Raw genomic sequence first — 12,430 nt, 5'->3', positions numbered from 1 at the left:
TTAACAGGAATTTCGGACGGCAGAGGTCCGTCATGTCCTGGCTGGACTACTATCTGAACAGCCACTGGGAAAGAGACACCAGAGAAGGAAAAGGAAGGGCAAATAAAGTTTGAGGTATGAAAGAGTTAAGCATCTCAATAATTCGCTCCTTATAACCTGAGGGAAACAAATGGCGGAAGCATCTGCAAACTTTACAGTAATGGACTGTAGGTAATGATCTCTATTCACAGACACGTGGGACAATATGTAGTATGCATGCCAGGCCACTAGTTGGCGACATCAATTTGAAAAGCACAGTTGCTTAACGACCTGCATCCTGTCACAAAACTTTTGCAGGAAAAAACAGTAAAACTACAATGAACTTGACAGAAGTGTACATGTCGTGCATGTTTTGTCATTTGACCAAGCACAAAAACCTTCACAACCTTCCTTGGAACTTTCTGAACATACCACATACACTTACCACAACTTCAAGTATTTTCATCCGCATAAACATAAAAACAGGCTGTGAAATCCTGCCGTCTTTTTTTCCAACAATTGTTTTTCTGGTGGGGATGACGAAATTGACCCGCCAATTTTCCTGCTCTGTAGGTATCATCAGTGCTGTAACAGAGGACGGATGCTTTGCTTGAACGGCGCCGACATGCAGTGGTGGAGATGAAGTCAACTTGGCAATTGTCCTGCTCCGAAGGCGGCGTATGAGCCGTAACAGAGGCTGGACTCCTCTGCCAATGCTTACGTCTCCCTCCCTGTTATGTTAAAAGTTATTTTCTCTGGCCGATGAGTATTTTAGCTGGCATTGACTTTGCCACATATGCAATTATTCGTAGTAACGGCACAAACACAGAATGGGGCGAGCGACCTGGCATTTTTCCACCTTCTGAGGTCATGTCAAAGCTTTAACAGCGTTACAAAGCGATTGTCACTGTCTGACAAGTAAATGGACTTTCACTTGTATAGCGCTTTTTGATTCCGTTACCACATTTACTTACTGATGACGCAGCATCAGGTAGAATATCTTGCCCAAGGATACCTGAACATGGTCACAGGAAAACAAAGGATCGAACCGGCAACCGTCAGGTTGGGAGACGACCAATCTACCACCTGAGCCATGCCTCCCCTAAGTATTTATCGTCTTCTAATTATCTGATTTTCAGATGTGCACACATTTGCGTTAACAACACGCTTTTGCTGGCTTCTGTGTAAAAGGCATATTGGGATTCTGCAGTGTACAAGCTTCTCCAGGTGAAACGTCGCACACAAGAAGCAATGCACTCCTTCTAAATAGATATAGCTGTTGCTAGGTCTGTTTCCCTGTCAGGTTAGTGGAGTCTTTCTGTATTAATCACCATGACACAGGCAAGGCAACTCAATTTTCTGCTCCCGTAGGTAAGGTGCGCGGCATCGCCGGCCCGAGACGGCGGCACGAGGCATGAAAACAGGCGGCTAATCTTTGCTTACCGGTGTAATTGAAATGCTATCCACACTGTAGGGTGCATTAAAGTCTGATAACGGCGGGTTCCTGTGGCCAATTTAAGTAGCTTGACTTCCCCCTTTGGCTGGGAGGGAATAAAGGGGGGAGAGTGTGGCGGCAGTGGTGGTGGGGGAGGTTCTGATAGATAAGGCTGACAAACCAAGCTAATTCTCCAGGCATGTTTCTCATTGTGATCCGGGAAAAATGAGACGAAAGAGAGAGGAGAAAAAATGAATCAGAGAAGCAAAAAAAATCAATTGACCCTCGGGTGGCTTGTCGGCCTGCGCGTCTGATAAACGTAAAAGCTCGCTTAATGTGGGCCCGCCTGTACCCAACAGATAGAGCACTTTGTAAATGAACCCGCTTTGATAAATATATTAAGGAAAGCCGCGAATAAAAGGCGCAGACTTGTCATTTGTAAATAGAAGCCCCCGCTACACGGAATTAGAATGATAAAATGGGGCTCCATATAATTAAGTTTGTGTAAGACCTGAAATCCGTGCAAATACCTTCCCGGGATGCTGAAAGGAGCCTGTCACTTCAATTAATCTGAACATCACCCTGAGAATGTACGCGGCCAAATTAAGCCGCAGATAAAAAAAAAAAAAAAAAAACGTCGGCTAGTATTTTGATAAGTAATTCCTGTATCATTTCTTTGCTTGTGTGATCATTTTATTTAATCCACCACCCCCAGTTATGTGCTAAGCCGTCTACAAAGGACCCTCACCGGCCTGGCCACCTTAATCCGCCGTATATACCAGGAAGGGGGCGGCTGGCGCTGGTGCCGTCTTATTGTGGGGGCACCGGTGGTACTGGGGTTTTTTGGGGGATGGGAGGATGGCAGGGCGGGGAGGAGGGGTAGCTTATCATCCTCCTTAAAAAGATCCCAGTCAAGACATAAAACCCAGAGCACCCTTAAACGTACTGGTAAGGTGTCTGGAGGTGCAAACGTGGACTCACCAGTTGTTTACTTGTAGGATGGTGAGACCCGTGTCTTGGGCTAGCTGCTTCTTCTGCTCTTCAGATGGGTACGGGTGCTGTGAAAGAGGAAAACACCACCATTATCCTTGCGTACTGGACATTTCTGGGCTTGTCGGAAGAAGCTGACTTTGTAATTACTTTGTTGGACGGTCATGGTTATCACGGTTATCAATGATTAAACACTATTGATAACTACTGATAACCTGCAATCTGTACAAACCACTGTATGAGTTGCTGGCCCCAGAATCATTCAAGCATGAATCAAGACACCTTGAGTGTAGTCTCCCCTGCCTCTCACGACCCCCGCCCTGGCCCCCCATTGTACTAATTACAAATAATGCCATTACACCACGCAAATAGACACATGTTCAAAAAATAGCGCTAAGGTCCTATGTCTTCCTCCATGGTGCCGCACCTTCTGCCTGACCTCCACCCAACCCCGGCGCTCCCTCAGCACAGTATAGCAAAAGACGCATCCGCCCACACATCAACACAAACACACATATACACAATTGAACTAAACCTGTCAGAGCTCGCCAAACAAGTTTGTCAAATGTGTCAACCTTCTTGATCCCCCTCCCATGCACTACCGTATGTACGTCTGTGTAGAGCATAGGCAATACTTAACATAAATGTTACATTTTCCGGAAAATGAGAGAAAATAAGGGAAATGTTGCGCTGTTATTTTGAAGGTTATTATTTATTTGAAGGTTTGAAGGTTATTTTGAAACACTACCCCGCCACAAAGTTTCGTGAAAAGCCATGATGGAGTCTACCTGATCCTGCTAACTAACTAGCTAACAAACAGTGGAAAACAACAGAACCTCCTCAGCAGAAGTACAAAAAATTGGGAATTTTTTGGGACTCGAACTAAATATTTGGGGTTTTTCCTTGGCCCATGTGTCATTGGTCCACAATAACAATCGGTTATATGGTTATTGCGTGATCCTGCAAACTGGCTAACAAATATAAAAAACACCTTGGTGGAGGTATCTACATTTAAAAAAGGAGAAATTCCACCAAAATTAGATGGGGGTCTTCCTTAGCCCATGCCCCACCTTTCCAAGATGTTTTGCGGTAATCAAAGTCCTTCAGTTTTTGCTTAACTCTGCTAATTAACGAACGCACAACAGCAATAAAAACATATCTGCCTTGCTGGAAGTAACACAAGTGACACAAGTCTGCATCTTCGACTTTAGTTGGTTTTTCTTTCCTACCCATCGAAAAAGTTTTTTAATATTCATTTTGCGTGCGTTTTTTCCCGTAATTCCACAAACTAATAAATTACGCAACAGCAATAAAACATCACCCTCTTGGCGGAGGTAACAAAAGTGGATAAATAGGCAACAAAATTGATTTACATTTTTTTACTGAATATGAGTTAGTAGTTTGTGTGTGATATTGCTGACAAATATTTAAAACAACAAAAACCAAAAATTTGATGTGCTCTACCTTGTCGAACTGTTTTTTTGGTGTGGGACTCTGCTAACCAACCAACGGTACAAAAAATTGGTAGAGCTAACAAATATATTACATTTGATATACATTTTGCGATATCTACAGCTAGGCTTACTGTGTTCTCTTCTATGTCAAACCCATCCAAAATTTTTACTAAAAAGACATTTTTCGTAATCCTACTGGCTACCTCACCAACATATGGTGATAAAAATAGATACAAACCAATGTTGGTTTTTTTTTTGTGCGCCATCTCTACTCAAAAGCTTCACAAATAACAGTTACGTCATTTTGGGGTTTCCTGCTAGCTAACGTCAGCACTTTGACGTTGATGACAACACCACCTTCTGACTGCACGCTGACTTTGAAGCCCCCTAAAGAAATGTGTTTATATTCTGGCGGCTTTCATTTAGTCAACGCAATGAGGGCGTCTGCAGCAGAAAACCTTCCCGCAAACGTTTCTACCTGGGAATAGGTTGTTGCAAGAGCGCCGCCGAACGCAGCGACGTTACCGATGTGGCCTCCAATGGAGGGAAGATGGGCTGATGTATAAGTGGCAGGCTTTGGGCTGCCCCTCAATGAAGCATGACAAAACAACAGTGATCACCACTGACAGACGTCTTTAAGGGCCAGATTAGGAGTCGGGCGCACGCAAACGAAACAAATGAGACACTGTTGTGTGTTTCTGCACTTACACAAATATTACTTACACACACACACACAAATATTCATAAATTTGACACCTGCAAATCAGCACACACACTAGAATTCCTTTTAAAAGATGACACTTAAATCCTCCTCTATTTTCAGGTGGTTTCAAGCTCCATTAACATTCTTCCCCTTCAAAGAAAACACCTTCTTACTCTTCTGCTATTTTTTTTTTGCCCTCTAGCCTTTTTCCTTCTTGCAAGGTCGCAACGACTGCCTGCTATAAAAATATATTTTCTATATTATTTTTTTAAATAATTAAGAGCCAAGAGGACACTGCCTGTCTGTGTCCAACGAGGAATGCGCTCAATCAACAAACAAGACTCACTGTACAGAACAAATAATAATAAATCCTGTCTGCACAGCAGGATTAATCTGATGCTGATATGTTAAATTACCAGCAACATAGTAGAAATTTTTGATTGCCGGGTGTTGACAAGTCGTTGGCTTGAGAAGACAGAGCTGCTTCACTGCATGTGGGTGTGTTTGTTGTCAAATAGGAATTTCTGAGAAAATATTAAAAAGCACTACCGTATGTTTGTACTATATGTGCAAAAATTATAATATTGCTAATTTTCCTAAAACAATACTAGGTAACTCATTAATATGCCAGTTTTCTACCCATTTTAGTGCATTACTACACACAATCCACACATATGGCTTAGACCAGTGGTGTCCAAGGTGCGGGGCCAGGGGCTAGTTGTGTCCCGCGGCTGTTTTTTTAGCTGTTTTTTGAGCTGCGAAAAAAAACAACAGCAAAACTGTAAAAATTTGAAAGTAAAAATACTAACAGAAAATGGCTGTTATATAATGACAAAAATACATTTTACAAGACTAACATCTTTGTATTATGAGAAAAAATTAACATACTAGCAGCAGAACGTTGAAATATTAAAGAAAAAAGAAACAACAAATAAAGTTTTACTTATTAGGTATGAAAATTAGGTTGAGGAAAAGTTATAATGTGGGAATAAAGTCAAAATATTATGGGAACAAAGTCATAATGTTATTAGAAGAAAATTTACAAAGGAAAGTGAAAAACAAAACAACAGCAAAAATGTAAAGAAAAAACAGCAAAGACAGAAGTTCATATGAATAATACGGTTTTTCACCTACATAGTATCACAAAGTTGATATGCGTTTTTCTTTCTTGAAATATATATAAATTCTTAGCATATCTACATGTGTTGCTTTTCAAAATAAAAGTGGCCCTTGCATCCTTTCATTTTTCAGTATGTAGCCTTTGATGGAAAAAGTTTGGACACCCCTGGCTTAGACACTACACCGAAAATACAATGCTAAACTTGGATGTACTATGCCCTATTATGTCCAAAAAGTTCACTACTTTCCATAAAAAAAGCTTTTTCTTCATTGTTTTGTGAGTGAAATCCTACTAAATTCTCTAAAATTATATAATTTGCAGGTCAATGACAGAAAGGAAGGCTTAGGAATGAACAAAATACAGCGGAACCTTGGTTAACATCATGAATTCCTTCCAGAAGGTCTGACTCTAACCAAAACAGACGCTAACCGAATCAATTTGTCCCATAAGAAATAATGCAAACCCAATTAATCTGTTCCAGAAAGCCAAAAATGTTCACAAAAAACAAGTTGTTATGGTTTTACAATCATACTTTTACATGCAGAAAACAATATGAAATGCATATAAGTGATGAATTAAAGGGATAAATTAACATTTAACGTCACTTTTACCTTGACTGAAGGCGGTGTGGCAGTGAGATCCACTGGGACACCACCTTCATGTTTTGCTATATTATTTCTTGAATTCAATAGCGTTTCTCAGCTTCTTTGTCAAAATGCTGACACTTACAACTTTCTTTGGCTCTATTGTGGCTTATTTTTCAACAATGATCAAAAGAAAAGCGGAGACTTGTAGCGAAACTGTGTTAGTTCGCAACTACAGGGTCAACTGCTGATGACATCATATGCAGGCGACGGAACTGACTTACGGTTCCCATTTCCATGTGTCAGCAAGCTAATAGGCTTCTAATTAGGATTTTTTGTGATACACTCACATGGACTCTATGACAAGACGTGTGTCATATTGTAGCCTGCGCTAAACGAATATTTTAAATTAACCAAAAACCATGCTTACTGGGATGTACGGTGAACATCCTGTGGTCAAATTGTTGCAGCTTTTTCCACAATTATGCTACAATTTGCCATTTTTTAAAGAAACAATTAGGTTAGAACACATTGCTGGTGTTACACGAATCCGCTTTTATGTCAGTAACGCCAAGATACAGTATGTCCATTTTCAGTGAGTTTAGGGTTCATTACGTATGCACCAATCTAAAAAAAAACAGCTATAAAAGGTCTATGGATTAAATATATTTGTGTTTTGTATGATGTCCAACTAAATTCTTACAAGAGGATAAATTTGTGAATTAGCAGTTAAATAACAAATAGCAGGGACAAGATAAGAGCTAGTGGTTGGCTGGAGGGCGTATTCATATAATACATCATATAACAGGAGTGCAGCGCACCATCACTTCTGTGCTTCTTGCTGTTTTCACATTAGCTTTGACCTCGGTCACAAAACAGGCTGGCAAACACACTCACGCCCACAAATGTGCACAAGACAAACAGTGAAGATGACATGGAGGAGCAGCCGAGATTGGAAATGGGAGTGGGTCATTTACATTGTATTAAGGCTTCCTCAGCCTCTCAGATCCCATCATCAATCGCCTCGTGTGTGTGTGTGTGTGTGTGTGTGTGTGTGTGTGTGTGTGCTCTCCAGCCCACTAGTTGATAAATACAGCAGCTCAGCTGGACCAGCACCAGCCTGGTGACGAATGGTCTGAACAAACGAGGAAGATGTCTCATCAAGGAGAGTGAGGATGTTAAGTTCCACCCAATCTCACACAGCAGACTACCAAAAAGATGGTCAAACTTTTCCATGAAGACGTTTAAAAAAATGAGAATAATCTGTTGCAGGGTCAAATTGTTGCCTGTACAGTTATACAAGTGTAAAAATAAGATGGCCACTATCAATATACACACATATATACACATAAACATATATACCAATAAATTGTTGCTTAATTTATTGGTATATATGTTTATGTGTTTATGTTTCTTATGTTCTTATCCTTTCATTTGTTTTCTTTCTTTTCTTGGGAGAATGAACAGAATAAGATTTTCATTGCATGGTATAACTGCTGTTTTACTATGCACATGACAATAAAACTCTCTTGAATCTTGAATCTTGAATCTTGAATATTAACATGTAAAAACATTAAAATTTCAACTTTAAAGACAGATGTGCCTTATCCATCACAACCCGGGTTCTTGCGGGTCTTTGCCTGGGAAAAAAAAAAAAAAATAATAATAATCTTGAGCTTTTATTCTGAAGGGAATTTTTCATGCAGTCGTCGATTAATACTCCTTAAGGTCTGTGGTGCTATTTGAAAACTACTGTCACAGAAGAAGACCAACAGTGTTTGTTAGTAGCCTGCTGCCATTAAGATGTTGGATGTGTCAGTCCTGTCCCTTGTTGAGCCTTAGAAGTGTTTGTAAGTATGTTATGCTTATTATATCAGATGTTATAAGTGGAATGTGAATCTAAGTTGTCTGTTTAATTGTCAGATTTGGAGGTGTTTGAAATCAGCATGTAAAATTGCTAATGCTAATCACTAGCATGTACACTATGTAGGCTAAGCATTGAGCTAGCGCATTTACTAAAATACATTAAAATCAATAAAAAACAACAACCTTTACTTGGATAACAAGTAATACGACTGTGGCAATGGTGGAGTTTTTTTGCTTTGAATGCTCGTCCGTATATTCCATGTGTCGTTCTCTTTGGAGTAAGTGTGGCAAAAAAGCCAAAGAAAAAGCAAAACACACGCGAGGAGCTCATGCTTGATGGTCACCAGATTGAGGTTTCGAGACACCGGTTGCTAAGTTTTATGACGACTTCAGGGGCGTCCATCCACCATTTTCGATTCACTAGAGGTCGCGGGGGTTTGCTGGAGCCTATCCCAGATGACTTCAGGCAAGAAGCGGGGTACACCCTGGACTGGTTGCCAGTCAATCGCACATATAGACTAACAACCGTTCACACTCACATTCATACCTATGGACAATTCAGAGTCGCCTATTAAGCTAACATGCATGTTTTTGGAATGTGAAGCCGGACACACACGGAGAGAACATGCAAACTCCACACAGAGATGCCCAAGCGGAGATTCGAACACAGATCTTCCAGATCTCAGACTGTGTGGCCAACATGCTAACCACTTGGTTCCCCGTGCGGCCCCTTTAGAGGTGTACTTTTGCTAAATTTTGGGGCTTTTGATAGTCAAGGTAACTTTATTTATACAACGAAAATACCACAAGTAACCTCAATGTACATATATATGTTCAAGAAAACCAACATGAGCAAGCTCTAGGTGACTGAGGCAAGGAAAAAACAGAAGCAAGACTTTAGAGGTTCCACTGAAAGCCCGCCTGACACTCTTGTCTGAATCCAAACTCCCTGCATCACATGCTAACTCTAACACACACTAACTCTCACACACTCACCAACACAACACAGTTGATTTTTTTATGACTGTGACTACAGGCCACCCACACGTTATGTTGTGGCAGCTTTCCTTCAAGCTTGGAGCTCTGAAATCTCAGCTCCAAACACTGCATTTTGACACACACACACACACACACACACAAACAGATGGACATGAGAAGCCGGCTGCCATGGTGGGCCTGGTGGTTACGAGGCCGCAGCAGCCGTGAAATCGGAGAACGACTATTTAGACCTCTGAGCAACCCCTTCACGTTAATTGCTGCCGGGTTCAAACACAAACACACATACAGTGTACGGTGTATATATACTGTACAGTGAGGTAAAAAGAAGGTACTGCAAATGACATTTGCAGCGCCCCCTATGGGTTGTGGTCAAAATGCTTTGGAATACAAGCTAGCATGCATGTACTGCAGATATCCCCAGAGTTTTACAGTCTTTGGACAAATGGCTGAAGAGCAGTTAGCTGCTAAGTGTCGCCCCTGCACGGTTGTTTTTCTTGCATTTCAACCAATCATGCTCAAATTTTAAACACGTGCTCGTCAGTCCCCTAAAAGTGTGTGCCAAATTTCGTGGTGATTTGCCTAAACACCCCAAAGTTGCAGTGGGTGTTTTGTAGAATGCAGAGAGTTATGGCAGACATTTCCAGGGTGTATTCATCAAAAAAATAGTAGCATGGGCAACGCAGTAGGGGCGCATGCTTTGACAAATTTTCACCCTTGTGTGTGGAGTGGCCCAGCAGCAGAGCAGTTACACAACCGATGAGGTGTCCTAATTTGTTTGTAAATGTGACTGTGAATACAATGAATTGCATAGAAAAATTGGTGCGGTCTAATGCCTGGAGATGTCCTCCTCCTCCTCCCTCGCCTCTGGAGACAGTGGGACATGATTATTTAATGGATGGAACACAAACACACACACAGGAAGTATCGATACCCTCCCCGAGCAGTGAGCGTTGACCGATAGCCTTAAAAGCGGCCTGACCGCAAAACAGCTAATAAATAATTAGCAGGCCGAGATGAGAAGCTTCAATTTGTCGTGCGAGGCAGCGCCGATCGAAAACCGCTTCGTTAATTAAGTTAAGGTCTGCGCCGCCATGCTGACGCGCACATGTTGTGTAGCTGGAAATGCACAAACACATTAACACACACACACACACACACACACACACAATGAGTATATAGTAGGTAGAGGCTCAATTACAGGGTGTGATGTGTTCTCGTCTCTGACGATGCTGCATGTAACGGCCCCTGTGGTCGCTGCCGTGTACAGTAACCACACCTACGACTCCCTTCCCATATATCACACACACTGGCCGCTAACGTCCTCAGACGCATCATTATCCGCTATTTCATCCAAACCCGTTCTGCCGCATCCCCATCTACCCCCAGCCACAGTTGTTGACCCCTCCCACCTGCAATTGATGAATGACATCATCAGCATGTGACATGAGTTATAGACGGCGGTCACAAGGTCGCTGTGGTACAGCTAGCAAAAAAAAAACCTATTCCGCGCTAATGACTCCGAGGAAATAGGTGGGCTATTGGCTGTTTACCCCGTTGCTGTAGCGATACGAAAGGATTTTGCTGCTAATGACCGGTGTGAAATATTGGCTGAGTTTTATTACCTCAAGCCAAGGAGGCGTATGTGGAATCATTACGTTACTTTTTGTGGGGTCCACAATCTTGGGGGGACGCCAATAAAGAAACTATAGTATTTTAGAATTCATTTGGATAAAAGGTAGGAATCCGGGATTTATTATTTTTTAATTACTTCTTAATATTTTGGTGCAGATTTTGGTTTAGAAGCTTCCTTCTTTATACTATTTACATGTATTTTAATTTGATCATTACTTGAGTACAGATTTGTAATTTTATTTGTAAAACATTCCAACAAAGGGCATCATTTAGCATTTTATTCAATTCCTCGGTAAGTAAATCTTTAAGTTAAAATTGAAGTACAGACTGTATGAAGGCAGTGAACTGATCCAAATGAGTATTTCTATCTATTTATTTATCCTTTACTGTGCTTAATATAACATCCAAATGGCTAACAAATGACGGCAGCATTTGACAGACGGGCTCCCCCCGCCCCACATGGCACTGATTGGAATCTTATTTGTTTTGAATCAAAGTGACTGCAGGTCGATGGTTATTATTCACTGTCAGAAATGAATGCAATCAAAACATGACGAATGACATTTTAATATGGAATCTGCATGCGCCGTCCGAGGGGAGGGGAAGATTGGCACATTTAAATATACCAACTCGCCGTTATTAACGTTTCAATTGGCCGTGCTGACAAATGACGACGACTGAGCGAATGAATACTCGCAGATGAAAAAGATATGCTAAATGTTTTTTTGACAAATCCGTCACGACTGTGTACAAAATCTCACTTCATAATTTCAGAAAACAGTCGAGTGCGCACGCAAACGGCAGACAGACTGAGAGCTGACAATTAACGCACCAATAATACTAGCGATGGATTTATTGCAAGTTTTGAATTAACGTCACTCTCAAGACCACATGAATTGGTCTGATTTCCATCACAATGAAAAATTGATTTCTTTTTAAACTAAGGTGTGAACACATTTTCGGGTGTTTTTACTTTACTGGTAATTACAATACAAGCAAAAATGTAGTAATAGTAATTAGTAAAAAACATATTTTGGGTCTTTATTTTTATTTTTACACTTTTACACTCTGCCAACACATTTTTGGGGAGGTATTTTATTTTCTGGAAATCAAATTTTGGAGGTAATTTTTATTTAACTATAGCATAATGAGTTTCGCAGACTATGGGTGTCAATGAATTTTGGGACTTTTTATTATACTGCCCATCATAATTCAAGTGAATTCTGTTTAAATTGCACCTTAATTAGCAAAACAAACTCCTGTTGCTGCAAAATTGTCTTTTTTGTTTTGCACAATTCCCTATGAAACTCTCACAAGAACACGTGGTATGAAGCCACGTGACTCTGTGACTTCACCTACCCAGGCGTAGGACAAGAGCTCTCACTCTGATGCCAGCCTACAAGCCACAACCACAACATGCCGGCCACTGATAACAGCCAATGAAAGTGCTCTCATATCTCCATGCACATTCAGAGCATACCGACTCCTACATGAGTGGACTACACTCTTCTTAGTAAAAAAAAAAAACAAACAACAAAAAACACAAGGTCGACGGGACAGGCCTGAGGCGTACAGGAGCAAAAGGAGCTCTGCTAGCTTGGCGGTGCATGGCCACTCTCCTGATGTACT

The 12,430-nt window shown here is 41.1% G+C and overlaps 1 protein-coding gene across 5 annotated transcripts in view; it reads right to left on the bottom strand.

Moving 5' to 3' along the window:
* Nucleotides 1–12,430, bottom strand: part of meis2a (Meis homeobox 2a) — a 109,616-nt gene that overhangs the window by 30,733 nt on the left and 66,453 nt on the right. For all 5 annotated transcript variants that reach the window (XM_054797490.1, XM_054797492.1, XM_054797487.1 and 2 more), the window contains exon 9: nucleotides 2,435–2,511. In XM_054797490.1, the coding sequence (XP_054653465.1) occupies nucleotides 2,435–2,511 (77 nt within the window). The remainder of the gene's footprint in view (nucleotides 1–2,434; nucleotides 2,512–12,430) is intronic.

The sequence above is a fragment of the Dunckerocampus dactyliophorus genome, chromosome 13, assembly GCF_027744805.1.
Source record: "Dunckerocampus dactyliophorus isolate RoL2022-P2 chromosome 13, RoL_Ddac_1.1, whole genome shotgun sequence".
NCBI lineage: Eukaryota > Metazoa > Chordata > Actinopteri > Syngnathiformes > Syngnathidae > Dunckerocampus > Dunckerocampus dactyliophorus.
Note: the sequence above shows the minus strand (reverse complement) of the source record. Positions and strands in the feature narration are given on the sequence as shown.